This window comes from Dermacentor albipictus, chromosome 1 (assembly GCF_038994185.2).
Source record: "Dermacentor albipictus isolate Rhodes 1998 colony chromosome 1, USDA_Dalb.pri_finalv2, whole genome shotgun sequence".
NCBI classification, from domain to species: domain Eukaryota; kingdom Metazoa; phylum Arthropoda; class Arachnida; order Ixodida; family Ixodidae; genus Dermacentor; species Dermacentor albipictus.
This window is the reverse complement of record NC_091821.1, coordinates 368,697,198-368,711,511: the sequence shown is the minus strand read 5'-3', so window position 1 is coordinate 368,711,511 and position 14,314 is coordinate 368,697,198. Positions and strand designations below refer to the sequence as shown.

The window sequence follows — 14,314 nt, the reverse complement described above, 5'->3', positions numbered from 1 at the left end:
ACTACATGTGTGGCTTATCTATTATATTCTCTCAAAATGTTATTGGAAGACATCTGCTTTGAAAAATAGAGTCCTTCCGTCAGCACACATGGAAGGTTCGAGCGTAAGTATCTGAACATATGATAACAAAAGGAATTGAAATCATCAGAGACTATGTTCAAGTGCATAAACTAAAATATGCCTTTTTCATGTTCCTGTGCTGCCCTCTGACGCATGCCGGTGGAAATGTTTTGGAAAAGGTGTCGGGGCTTTCGCCAGTAAATTTTTATACCCACGCCCATGTTGATTGTGTGTCGGTTGTGCGTTTTGTGGATCACAATTAATTAATAATGGCTTCTCCAGGGCAGCATGTCAGTCACCTATCGACTACTGGGTGAACAGGCCTGAGTGTGCTGTCTTGCAAACAGTGCAGCCCATAAAGGCATGCCGAATTCCATCTGCTGACAAGGCTGCCTTGGAGTTTGTTGTCGCTGATGTCTGCGCTTGCACCTCGCTTTTCATATTTTTTTTAAGCATTCATTAAACATTTCGCATATTCAAGAAGCCTTTGAGCGCAGCCTTCCACGTCAGATTTGCCAAAGCGGTGCATTTGTTTACATCGACATCTACTGCCTCAGATCACTGTTAGCTTCGGATATTGTGGAACCGCCGCCTCACTGACATGAAATAATGTCAAAACATAGCAAAACATACGTATCTGTGCATATGAGCGGCATTGTTCCACCCCGAGACAAGTCAATATGAATGGCTGAGCCACTTAAACAATAGCAACTATGATCTAGACACATATATTATGGGCTGTTATCACCGATTCTCGCTTTCGTTTAACTTCATCACACTTACAGTGTGCATGTGCCATGAAGTATTATTAGAGAAATCTGTGCTCGGCATAAGCCCTCACTTATAGGCCGTGTATTTCTCTTTTGAAAATGCGCATGCCATCGCTGACACCGGTGGTAACCGAGTGAGTTTATGCTGGTGTACCGAATACACTGTCTCTTCCTGTTTGACAAAGAGGCAAACAGTGCTTCTCTCAAATTAAGAAATGTGTCAGGATAACAAAACACACAGACCCACAATCTATGTAGCAAATACAACCGACAGCCTTCGGGAATGGTGACGAAAGTAAAGGATGTTAGCAAAACGCTGTGTCACTGCTTGCTGCTTATTGTGCACATGCTGTGCGAAGTAAAGAGCAGTTGACATAAAATCACTATAAGGCCACAAGTGAACTATGAGAATGGTTTCCTTCATCCTAACTGCTTATTTTTTAAGTTCAGGTCCATCGGTATTGGGTGCACAAACTTGACGGAGCCAGGCTTAACCCAACCTTCGCTAAACAGGATCACATGTGCATGGCTTGAGAGGACTGAAGCTTGTGCATTTCAATTTCAAAGGCATGTTAAAGCATTCTGAATGCAACTAATTATGTATACAAGCGAATACGCTGTGGCTATCACGTCGGTTTGACAGCCGATCGTGTGTGGTTCGCTCGAGCGATCATGGTCGGCACACTGATTTTGTTGGTGCCGTCGGTAAAAAAGTCCATCATGCTATGAGAACTCATGCCCGTTGGTTGTATCGTTGTTGGCCTATTATGATCAAATGGTCTAAGTGACACAGTGCTGAATAGGCGGCCAATCGTTGGCGTCAGCATCTTGGTCTCGTATCAACTTGGTGTTACCACCCCTTAAATGAGTACATGAGGTCAGGCACACGCTGCCACCCCCAACAAGAGAGGGCCGATGCTGCAGCAGCAAGACTGCGTCAGCAAAGTGATGTTTTTGAAGTGTCGCCCAAGTGTAACACAGGGGTTTATCGATAACTTTGATAGCCATCAATGCTAGGCGGCAACTACATGGTTCACGGCACAGTGCGCACGAAGCTCTAGCCGCTTTCTGTTTTAAAGTGGAGTTGCAGTCTTACGCTACGCAGGTTTTCGGCACCGCACTGAAGCAGAGCTATAGACAAGTGGAGTACCAACGCAGTACACGGCACAAGTGTTTGCTGCAGTGTGCATCCATGCGGTTTTTTTTTCCGCGTACTTTCCCCCAATATCTGGCCGCACGTCCCTTCCAAAACGTTTCGCAACTAATACGCTAGGGCAAGGTGCATGTGCTGTCACACCATGAAAACGGTGAATTGCAAGATCTGAACTGAGCTGGTGAGTGTGGTTCATCACCTATAAACAAAGCAGAAGAAGCTGTGATCTGGATGAGTACGGCTTGTCTTAGCCGATATCAGTGCAAACAGCCAAATCAAGTACAGCTTGGGCTTGGTGGTCAGAGGGTTAAAAAATGGAAACAGACAACATAAATATGCTATTAGTGTCCCTTGCACTGCTGTGAGGGGCTAAACACCACCATCTAGTCTCAATCGACTCCCTTGCTACGCAGTGATGCTGCATCACACAGCCACTACTTTCTGCTCCAGTCTGCAACCTTTTGTGTGACTATTTATTTTTCTTGCTTTCTCTTTTCCTGTATTTTACATAATCCCTCCAACTTCCATTAATTTCCTCGTCCCTGGTGCTTGCCTATGTCTCTATCATGTACTACAACAGCTGCTTCATAGCACATCAATGATTTTAACACTTACATTTTGCTGATGATGTCATCTCTGGGAGCATTATTTTCTCAAGTGGCAGGACTCAGACATACATGAAAATAGCTGAGCTGCCTTTTTCCTTCTTTGTTTAATTCTTAATCCCTTAACTGCTAGGACAAATTTTGAAATATGTATTAGAAGTGTGAAATTTTTTGGAGATGCACATCCTGCGCCAATTTTTTTCAAAAAAATAATGTGCCAGGAATGCCTATTGACTTTTTACTGGTCTTGTTGGGAAAAAAGGAATAGCAAAATTCATTTTGCATTATATATCTGCCAAAATTACAAGAGACTGCACATACACACATCTGCGAAAATTGCGTAAAGTTCATGATGAGTTAACTAGTCATCGGCACCACAGTATACTCACTACAATGACATGTTACCTCATCATCAGCAGTTAAGGGGTTAATGAATGCCTAACACTGACAAGGCACTACTCATCTTATGTTACACCAGCAGACTTAAAGCAGGCTTCAAGGTGTGGGTGCACAATTGATTAGCTTTGACCAGTAAAAAACACACACCTCTCCAAGGCCACATCTAGCTGGTAGACAACACCTTGTAGGGTGACCTTGTGCGAACTCTGCAATGGCCAGTGCTTGCTCGCTGTGAACATGGTGATGGCAGCTCCGGAACTGTCTCGTGTCGGCTGCAGGCAGTGCAGCAGTAATAAGACAGAAGCTCTACATGTCAAATCCATCTCTCGGCAGTTGTGATGACAATGCTCGATGCTTTGCAACAAGGCAAGAACAGGCGAACTAAAGAAAGTAGGCAAAAGAAAGTGGAACACTCACCAAGACTGTGAACTTCCCAGTTTCCAGTTCCCCTTTTAAGGGATCAGTTGTAGGGTCAAAAGTGCACAGCCCTTCTCGATATCGAGTGATCTGTGGCGAAAAAAAAAAAAAAACTTATGTACTGAGTGAGATGCTGCTCAGCTCATGCAACATTGAACATTAATGAGACACTACCTCGTGAGCTTCATACAGGGACAGGGCTCGGCGAATGTCAAACTTTCGGGCCATCATGAATTTGACAGCAGCATTCCATGTCAAAGGCCCTGCACTGTGACTCAACCTTTGTTCATTCACCACTTTCATAAATTCCTTCACCAGCTGTTGAGAGAAGGAGGAGGAGGAGTAAATTTTAATGGAGAGAAAGGAGGAGAGGTCGGCCTGGAGAGCGTGTCTCTAGCCTGCTACTCCTCACTGGGCAATGGGGAAGTGGGAAATACAGGGAAAGGTAGGTGGCGGATGATTATGATATGGTACAATGAGATACTATATACACGTTGTCCAATATGCGGATGCGCACTGGAGACGCAATACACTAAGACTAATCTTGCCCATACAAAAAGTGATCTTGCCACAAAAAGTTTTTGCGCAAACACATTTCGCACTGACTACACATCTCACAGCTTCTAGAAGCAATCGTCTAAACCAGTCTCACTTAAAAAGTTCAAAAGTGCTTTTATGGCACGTTGGGTACAGTCAACACTCCTCCACGCGCCCAAAAGCTTTTCTTCTGAAAAGGGGCGGGAGTCCAAGCTGTCAACTGTAGATTTGAGTTTTCTTCGTTCGGCCGCATATTGAAGGCACACGCAAAGTACGTGAGCTATTGTCTCGAGAGTGTGACAGACGCTACATTCAGGGTCCCGTGTTTGTCCAATCTTGTGAAGGTATCGGTTGGTGTATGCCACACCCAGCCGTAATCGATGAATGAGCGTTTCCTGGCTTCTCCGCAACCGAAGTGGATGCCGGAATTGTAATCCAGCGTCAAGTCTATGGAGGCGCTCCTGTCGATATTCGGGGTTGTCCCAATGTTGTGTCGTAGAAGTTTTAAGGGAGGTATGGAGCAAGGCGTTAATGTCATACCGGGAAAAAGAGAAGAGAATGCACAGCATCTATGAGGCTCATTCAAGCTCTACCATTTGAAGGCAATTTAAAAGGACATCAATACAAAGATAGCGAGATGGTAGGAACGACTCTGTGATGGACCACTGAACAATCAACAACACTGTGTGAAACAGAAATCAGAGCTAGCTGAGCTCTTCCAATGCGCAGAAGTTCAAGGAGGACGTTGACTAATCCGCTACGAGTTTCTAAGGGTGTGCTACACAACTAAATAGCTGCTGCCATAGAAGGGGGACTGAAACACTTTTTGAGCATGGTAAAAATGTTCCTGCTCTGCAGGCCATGCTGCAATGAACACGCAAACCAAATGTTACTTTGCTGCATGCAGCAAGGACCCCACTATCTCGCGTAATTTTTTGCTTGCTCACTTCTGCTCATTTCTTGCTTTATTCCATGCCAGCAATTATATTACAGCCAGTGTGATGGCCCACAGACATTATTAGCCATTGGGCGATTGTACATGACCAGAAGCTACTCACAAGCACCCTTCCAATTTTCTAGGAAAGGCGGAAAGGGCAGCAAACGCATCTGACCGTCCTGCCAACACCCTTCTGCGACTCTCTGGCGCCTTTGTTAGACAATCAAAATTTTTATTCTGGGGTTTTACGTGCCAAACCGCAATATGGTTATGAGGCACACCATAATGGGTGACTCTGTATTAATTTTGACCACCTCGGTTTCTTTAATGTACGTCCAATGCACGGTACGCAGGCGTTTTTTGAATTTTGCCCTTACTGAAATGCAGTCGCTGTGGCTGGGATTTGATCCCACACCCTCTGGCTTAGCAGCACACCTAAGCCACAACGCCATTACAGCAGGTATTAGACAATGTTGAAAAGTTACCATAAGCACACTGCACAAGGAAGAAAAGAAATGAAAAGAGTGGTAGGCACGGTGTTGCTATTGGCACTGTCCCAATTGAGAGGAACCGACGAGTTGAAGAATTTAAACACTGCACTTTTTCTATCGCTGCTTATATTAGTTTTTTCTCAAACATTACTTCAGGAATATATTCACTAAAAGGCATCACATTTCTCCAGTTCCATGAAAAGTGTTTTAGTGTCCCTTTAACAGTAGCATGTGCTACTGGGTGTTTGAAAAACAACTGTGCAGTAAGAAAATTGACAAATTGTGAATTACATCACGGTTTCACATGCGATATGATAGTGCAAGACCTGAGGGCTAGCATGCAACTGTTCACCTAGAGGACATGTCCATTTCATCTAATACTGGAGTTCTGACTGACTGCGCTGAGGTACGCGTCAGAAGGGGACAGGCGTACCCAGCCAATCAGCACTTCAGCAGCAGACGAAATGGACATGTTCACTAGGTGGACACTTGCAGAATATCCCCCCCTTCCCCCCCTTTAGTTTGATAACGTCTGTGGGATGCACTCAAAATACGGGTGTATGAGAACGATCCCCACACACTGCAGAAACTAGATAGCCATTACCTACCACACGGTGCAGATAACTCCAGAAACCCACCACCGAGTGTTCAGCAATATGTAGTGTCTTTTGCACGTATGTCTTCAAGCTGGTAGTGGAGGGATTTAGCATCTCCTGTAGTGATCACTGCACCTCCGTAAGTAAAAGTACAAATTTTAAGACCACCACTTCCACTGCACAGTTACTTTTCAAACACCCATACCTGGACCGTCCGAGTTCTCAGTGCTTCTCTCTCAAAGCAGTTTCCTAGCAAATGTTGTCTACCACCACACATGGCACTCTCATTCTGTGAGACTCTTTAAGCAGGGCTAATGCTCGAGTGCACTCACTGCTAGCCTGCACATGCCTTGAGAGTCTCATGAGGAGCACTAGCCAGTCCTCATACTTCATTCTGGGTCTTTCCATATGGCCCATCTCATTTCAGTTCTGCATTGAGGCTACACTAATGTTGAATGTAAGGATGTTGGACACCAGCCTCGGTAACACTAGGCATGTGATATGCAGCAGACAAGCACTACAATGTCAACGAAAACACTTCTTGGCACCGCGGGATATAAAGCTAGGTACCTGCAAAGGCTGCGTGGCCTCTGAAAACAAACGATGTTCACGGATACTGATTTCTCTCCAGTGCGGAACAATTTTCGTGTCAATCAGAGAAAGTTTTATTTGGATGCGGCACTGATACACGCGCACGCTCTTATTTGCAGCTGAAGACAATGTAGAACTGACGTGCTCTGCTTACATCTGCGAGTCAAGACTCAAGAGGCGAACATGCACTGTTTATATATCCGGGCAGATTCAATAACCCATTCCATTTGTGATAGACACAAATGTTACTCCCAGTATGCGAAGCTAACCAGATATCGAAACTAGACAGCTTGGCCAAACCCGAATGAAGTGGTTCGCAATATAATGCACGGATAGACACACATTAATAGGGGGTGCACAAAATATGATACTGATAAGATTACAACACGTTAACTTCACAATAAGGGCGGAGTTCCAACTTGTCATCTCGACGTACGGATCGTTACTCGTGGTGTGTTTCAAACTAATGTAACAATAACCTCACTATTCCCGAGCGTCAATTGCGGTCTAATAGGGCAAGAAGTACAAGAACATAGATGATGATCACTGCGCACGAACATATCAGAAAACATGGACGAAGTCAGGCTTGCAAGGTAGCCGTACTTCTACTTCTTCCGTCTATTCATAATTGTCGAGTGTGATGCCAGAACTACTACGTGGCCAACACTGAGTCGTCGTAAATTAAATAAATGAAAAGGAGAAAGAGCGCAGGTGGTGAAACCCAATAGTCGCAGGTAACTCGAGTGGTTTCGTGTGATAACGCAATTTGTGAGACAGCGAATGACAAGTATCGGCGTACCCAACGTGACCAGTTCGGTGCACAAAACGGAACCATTATATTCGCCCTGTTTAACAGCGTTCACAGAAAAATGACAGCTTTACCTGCTCTTCCTGTGAACTGAGAGACGCAGCCATGTTGTGTTTCATTCTTCGTTACCCGAGAGATGATTTGGATGACATACAGTAGCACTCAATCTACGGTTTGGTTCAAGCGATGGGCTGCTAGCCTCGAGCTCCGAGTGGCGTGGTTCCTCCGAGCTCGATCCATCGCTCTGCCCAGCACTAAAAAAAGCTCGAAATAATAAATACTACCCGCGGTAAACAGCGGAAACACGCGGTCGCTTGCGCGATCCGATTCACCGAACCGCGCCGGCCATCTTTGTGAGCTTGGCCCAAGCGGTTATGGATCAGCTTGTTTCTGTATTGCTTTTCTTTTTCTTATTTCATTCTTTGATGGCTGTAGCTATACAGCAACCTAATAAGCCAAACACCCGCATTATTACTCTGTAATCACGGTGTAGGCAGCTTAATTGTAATTAAGACAGGCGAAGGCGAAAACGCAAAATGTAACTAGGCGCCCTGTTCCCCATTGAAGCAAAAGGTGGCGCTACGTGGCCAATAAGAAATTTCAAAGTTTTGCCGCTAATTTTTATAGTACTTCATAATCGGTTCTTTTCTGTAGAGTACGATGTACGATTACAGTAACCCTGTCAGTAGCATGCCATGAGGTACTAGCAAGAGCTAGTTGCTAAAGCGGCATCATTGAAGAGAACACTGCAAAAGACGGGACAAACGAAGAGCCAACACACGCGCATATAGTGAAATATATTGCTTAATTCTTTATTTTTAAAACGAACTAGCATAGAAACGTGGGCGAGTTCGTGGTAAAAAATGTTTCGGAAATTAACAGCACTAAGCAGGCAAGGACGACGGAAAAGAACACTACACTGACGCTGACTCGACTGAAGGTTATTTCGAAGAACAGAGGTAGCAACGGAAGATTACATCCAACGTATCTATATTTGGCCTCTCGGAACAGAAACCGCATTCCTTGCCACGGCCCATAATTTTTTGTGCAAACGAGAACAAATCGTAACGAGTTTGTTGGGAGTGGACACGACCACACGCACCCCATGCCTACTAGCCAAGTTCTTCAAGCAGTGCGAAAACTTGTGCAAATATGGCACCAGACCGGTCTTTTCGTCATTGTGCGCGGAATCCCTTGATTTTCTCTTTACTTTATCGGCACTCTTTACCCATTTAACAAGGTAGACAGGCCCTCAAGATTTCACTTTTCGGGTAACCAGCGTTCTGTAATCTCTGAATCCGGGCAAGCAAACTCTTCCTCAACATGCCTTCTGTAACACCACAAGCAGCGCAGCGTAAACAATTCTTCCTATTTTAGTGTCGTGAGGAAAAATTTAAAAGCGCCTTTGCTGAACGATACCCAACACAACAGGTCCTCCCGAAAACTCATTCTAATATTCAGGAATTTACGCTCATCTACGGCAGGCAATTCAAAAGTAAATTTTAGACCTTTACCGCATTCCTGAAAAATCTTTAAAGCTACTTTACTATTTAGGTTTTCTCTTTCTGTAATCATCAAGAAACCATCACTATGCCTAAGGATACTAAGGGCCAAATTTCTTAAATAACTGGCAACACAATTATCAACTCGACTAATTAGGAAAATACGGCTTAAAGGGACCCTGAAACGATTCTGACGATATTGTACAAATTTGTCTACCGAGACGTTAGAGCAGGTCCTTCTGATCGTTAATTGACGCATCTAAGTTCACCGCGTAAAGTGTGTAATTTATTATAAGGTTTTAAAAATGTACCTTGCTGCCAATCGCAACACATCGCTCGGCTGAATTTTAAGCTACCTCTACCCATTCGACGTCATTTACCCCAATGACGTTAGTAGGGCGAGCTGTCCGATTGGCTACCCAGGGTGCGTAATCGATCATTTTTCCAACTTTATGGTGAACAAATGTTGTTCGTAACAGTTGGAGTTAATTTGTTTCTATAAAAAGAAAGTAGCAGAAACAGAATGCACAAGAACAACACAGCAAGCGTCGTCTGCGTGTGCTATTAACGTGCTCCATTTGGACGAGAGCTTCGCGATCAGAGTCGGTCTCAGTCTTTTCGCAAGCACCATGATTCGACTTTGCTGCGTTGTGGGCTGCAAACGTAGCGACTGGCAATATCCCAAGCTGCAAGGCAGCAGATGAGCGGACTGGCTGCAGCGCATCGGTCTGCCACAATCCGATTGGCGCCAGGATTTGTGCGATTGCTACCGTCACTTTACACCGGAGCCGCAATAGCGTTTCGCGAGTCCGGTATTCGAGAACGCGCAAGTGGACAGGGGCTGGCCGTTTGACCGTGCCGTTTCGCGGGATTAGCAGAAGCGCAAATGTGAATGGTCTGCATGGTGCAGCCATCTGGTGGCACAGAGCTCAACCAAACACAGTAGCAGTAACGAAAAGTATTCTTTGCTGCTGGTGTAAATTTTTTGCAGGAGTGTAAAACAATGCCGGTGCTATAACCTTTGTCGCTTCACAAAGGTTATAGCACCTGCATAAATTCTGCACCACATATTGGACGACCACTGGTACTGGTGCCGATTGCGCTTTACCCCAGTGTGCGTTGTAGTCACTCCAATAGTGTGCATTATGCAAAGTTACCTGAACGTTTCTGTGGAAGTTGGCTTCATCTGTGCACATGATGTTGCTCAAAAAGTACGGTGACTCATTGGCTTTTGTGAGGACCCAATTCGAGAAATTTAGACGATTCTGCAAGTCACTATCTTTTAAGCATTGGTGCTGGTTAAGGTGGTACGGGTGAAAGGCCGTCGTTTAGAATCCTCCAAACTGATGACTTGGAAATTGCTACCTGGGTGGCCACGTCCCGCACGCTAGCATGAGAGTTTGAGGCAATAAATGCTGGTAAATCCGTGCGTAGACTAGGACTCAAAGATGGAGTCCTACGCCGCTGTTTCTTGACTAGGTTTGTCTCAGGTTTTCATCATTTCTGATGATATTCGACGCGTTTGCTCGACCGCCACACTTCTATGACTGATATATATTTGCGGCCTTCCTCTTGTCATCTGCAGCTCCCAAGGAAAGGATCATTTTTACTTTCTGCTTACTACAGAAAGACATGGTGACTGAGACGAAACAAAACGCACCTTTAAACATTTGCACTGACGTCAATTCGCTATTGTCGTGATAGGTATTGCGAAAAAAAAAAAAACATCCGTGCATTTTATCTACGCTAAGGCAACAGCTATCACAACTTGTTTCTAACTAATACCAAACGCGACGAGCTACTTCGGCCGAGGCGCGGCAGATAGCTCAATCACGATGTTTTACAGCGAAGCTGTATACTATAGCTAGCCGATTCGTGTGTCCGTCCGTCCATCTGTCGCCTGTCTGTCGTCTGTTCCGTCGGGCACCACGTGTCCACTTCCACCAATGAAATGCCGTTTCAAGGGCCCCAGGGAATGACGAAGTAAATTTGGCGGAAGGCCGGCATTGAATCGCTAGGCCAACGCCGCATACAGCAAGGAGATAACGCAAGCTGCTCGCGGGCGGGACCGGCGGTGACCTCGGAGACGTGACGAAGGGCGGGGAGGGGGGGGGGGGTGCGGCGACATCGACGACACAGACGCTCTTTTTACAACCAGTTTCACTTTCAGGAGCCTGCCAAAGGGAACTAATTGTTCGCGTAGCTCCCACATGAAATCCGCTATTCAAAATTTGTTCGTTGGGGTGAGTAGTGTCGAAGTAAGCCCCAGCGTATTCATCTGCTATATCCACCAATAGATGATAATTGGAAAGTTAATTACCATAACTTCGCTAATTGCGCACGTAATTGCGGAAATTGCTCTGTGTCTAGAGGCTGCCAATCCATACACACGAATGGTGAACGTAGCGTTACCGCGATTTACATTTTTCTAATGTTAAAAACTTGGCGCAGCTAAATGAAAACACCCTGTATATGTCGCCTTTAGAAACATATATGTCGCCTTTAAAAAGGCAAGTCCACTTGTCGAAACGTTGTCTCCCGCTTTCACCTTGTTCTCGTTTTGCTCATCGTCTTGAATTTCCATCTCTCGCCTTGTCCCTGTTTTACTTGTGTGTACAACATACTGTCTTCTTGTTAGTTTCGTGTGTGTGAGATCGCTTGACTGCTTTAAATTTTATCACTAAAAAGTAGATACGTGCTAAATTTTGAAGCTGTTAATATATATGTGCATTGGCAATAGGCCGACACTAGCCTTTGGCTACGGGCCCAACAGTTTTTTCTACAGTTCATGCATGAATTAAAAATAAATGAAATGAAATACCGTATTGATGTCGCCGCGCTGTGATGCTTCTTAACAATGATTTCGCGTTCGCTGCGATTCGTTTGACTAAATGTAGGAGACGACTATTTAGGGCCCGTGCGTGCGCGTAATTGCTGTGGACTGCGCACACAGTCATCGTAATAAACCGAGAACGCATGCCGAGTACACACATTTATTCATATTCTGGCAAGCACAGGTATTAAAAAAGGCGGTGCTTCATTGCAAACTCTGTTCTGAACATGTAAAAAATAACGAAATGTTCTTAGCCGACTGCAGTTGAGTTTGGGCGCGACACGACTAGGCACATTACGCAAAAAATTAATTACTTGTAGCTTTATTTATTCGGATGACTAATTATATGATAGTAGTGCATGTTAAATGAGCAGACTTTAATGCATATATGATCTGCTGCTCTCGCTGCTTACGCATCCCCGGAGACTATCAGTCCGTATAGCATGTTCAGAGGAACCGGTGGTTGCGAGAGGCAGTGAAAACAACACAGGTACATTTTTAATGGCACTAAAAAACAATAGACGGACCCATCGCACATGAGCACCGTCCGGATGAATTGCACAGTACTGAGGTAGTAAGCGCTATATGCTGTCACAGAAAAAAAAAAGAAGAACAAGACGTACGCACGCGAAATCAAGTAATGGCTTCATTGGAGAACACACACGCGCCGACTTGGAGTATTCGCCCTCCGTTGTCAGGCTAAAATAAGGCCACGTGTAAATAAACGCTAGCACTGACGTTCTGCCTGCACTTTTGGCTGAAATCTTTCCATTAACAGTGGATAGTAATTCACTTAAGAAGCGAAAGGGGCTTAATAGCTTCTTACAGTCACGTGTTCAAAGATGGCAACGCCCATGCCGCGACGCTAGCTCCCCTTGCGGCGGTGTAAGTGGCTCACATGCAGGGTTTGTAATTAAGATGACGTGTTTGAGATGACTCGAAGAGAGAAATAGAAGAAGAAGGCTTTGTTCGCGCGCTGTTGATCAATTCAGACATCCGTCCTCGTGTGACCCCTTTGTCTCATTTGTATAGTCTCTCGTACATTGACATGTGCTTAACATATAGCTTAAAAAAATGAGAGAGAGAGAGAGAGAGAGAGAGAGAAAGAGAGAGAGAGAAAACCCTTTGATCTTGCCGACAACACCGCGGTCACGCAAAGAAAAAAAAAGCCCTTTGGGACCGCTGCTGCGGAATCAATGTTTTTCACGAGAATGAAACGCACTAGCCCGTCCACGCGACCGGTGTGCCTAAGGCAACGGCGTTGATTGCTCACTATGCGGGCACGGTTATGCGCGAAAGCCATTATTGCTTTCGCATATGCACGCTAGCTCAATCAGTGCCTCGCGCTAAACAGACATGTACGTATGCACACACACAGTCGTTATCTCGTCTTCTCTCTGTTATTGCAATCGCTACAGTGGTCCCTTCTCGCACGCCGCCAGCTAGGAACGAAGCACAGTGTGGAAAGTCAGAAAGGCCATTGTGTCTTTGTTGCCGAGGTCGTTAAGATCGACCGCAGGGTACATCGATAACCGCTCAGGTCAACGAGAGTTCCGAAGTATAAAAATGCGACGTATATATATATACACAAACCAAGTGGCGGGGCAAAATTCCCCATCGACGCTAATTCCCTTCCCCTTACTGCTCGATAAGAATGGGAGCGAAAAGAATCGCCTGGAAACCGAAGCAGTGGAAAGAACCCGCACACTGAAGCTGCTTTCGGCGCAATGTTGTTCTATGTCGCGAAAATGACGCCGATACCGCGTACGCGTCGTTTAGGGTCTCGGAAGGAAAAAGGCAGCTCGTAGTTCCGCGTTTTATTACTGTTTTGCGGCTATGGGGGGGGGGGGGTGCTCACTTAACCCAACTAAATAAATAGTGGGCTTTGGATTGAAAAAAAAGTATATATATATATCCCATCCACTTTCTTGGGTATTTATGTGTACTAGTAGAACCCTGGGAGTGTTAGCCAGCGCCCTCACTCACAGACCTTGGCGGCGGACGTGGAACGTCTTTTTTGCCGCAGGCGTCACGAGAACGTGATCTTTTCGGGTGAAGGCAACTGGTCAATAAACCCACATATGCTACCTGAAGGCATCAATGTTGCCGGATTCGAGACCCTCGTTATGTAATAAACGAGAAGAAAGGGGGTTAACCGAGGGACCCGATAATTATTAGTCATATAATGAGAAGCCAACAAACACTGACACCAAGTACAACATAGTGGAAATTGCATGTGCTTAATAAATGAAATAAAGTAATGATAAATTAATGGAAATTAAAGTGGATGAAAAAACAACTTGCCGCAGGTGGGAACCGAACCCACAACCTTCGCATGTCGCGTGCGATGCTCTACGAATTGAGCTACCGCGGCGGCGTTTCCCCATCCACTTTCTTGGGTATTTATGTGTACTAGTAGAACCTGGGAGTGTTAGCCAGCGCCCTCACTCACAGACCTTGGCGGCGGACGTGGAACGTCTTTTTTGCCGCAGGCGTCACGAGAACGTGATCTTTTCGGGTGAAGGCAACTGGTCAATAAACCCACATATGCTACCTGAAGGCATCAATGTTGCCGGATTCGAGACCCTCGTTATGTAATAAACGAGAAGAAAGGG

At 45.3% G+C, this 14,314-nt stretch overlaps 1 protein-coding gene across 2 annotated transcripts in view; it reads right to left on the bottom strand.

Annotated features, from left to right (window-relative positions):
* The window catches only part of Ptpmeg2 (Protein tyrosine phosphatase Meg2), a 51,326-nt gene extending 43,583 nt beyond the window's left edge, over positions 1 to 7,743 (bottom strand). Inside the window, exons 1-4 of one of the 2 annotated variants that reach the window (XM_065434690.2) lie at positions 7,439 to 7,743; positions 3,579 to 3,722; positions 3,405 to 3,494; positions 3,135 to 3,259 (exon numbers count right to left, since the gene is read on the bottom strand). In XM_065434690.2, coding sequence (XP_065290762.2) covers positions 3,135 to 3,259; positions 3,405 to 3,494; positions 3,579 to 3,722; positions 7,439 to 7,483 — 404 coding nt within the window. In that variant the 5' untranslated portion in view covers positions 7,484 to 7,743. Of the gene's footprint in view, positions 1 to 3,134; positions 3,260 to 3,404; positions 3,495 to 3,578; positions 3,723 to 6,535; positions 6,574 to 7,438 lie in introns of those variants that run through there. The other variant, XM_065434691.2, reaches the window with a different exon arrangement.
* Between the last annotated feature and the right edge of the window lie 6,571 nt (positions 7,744 to 14,314).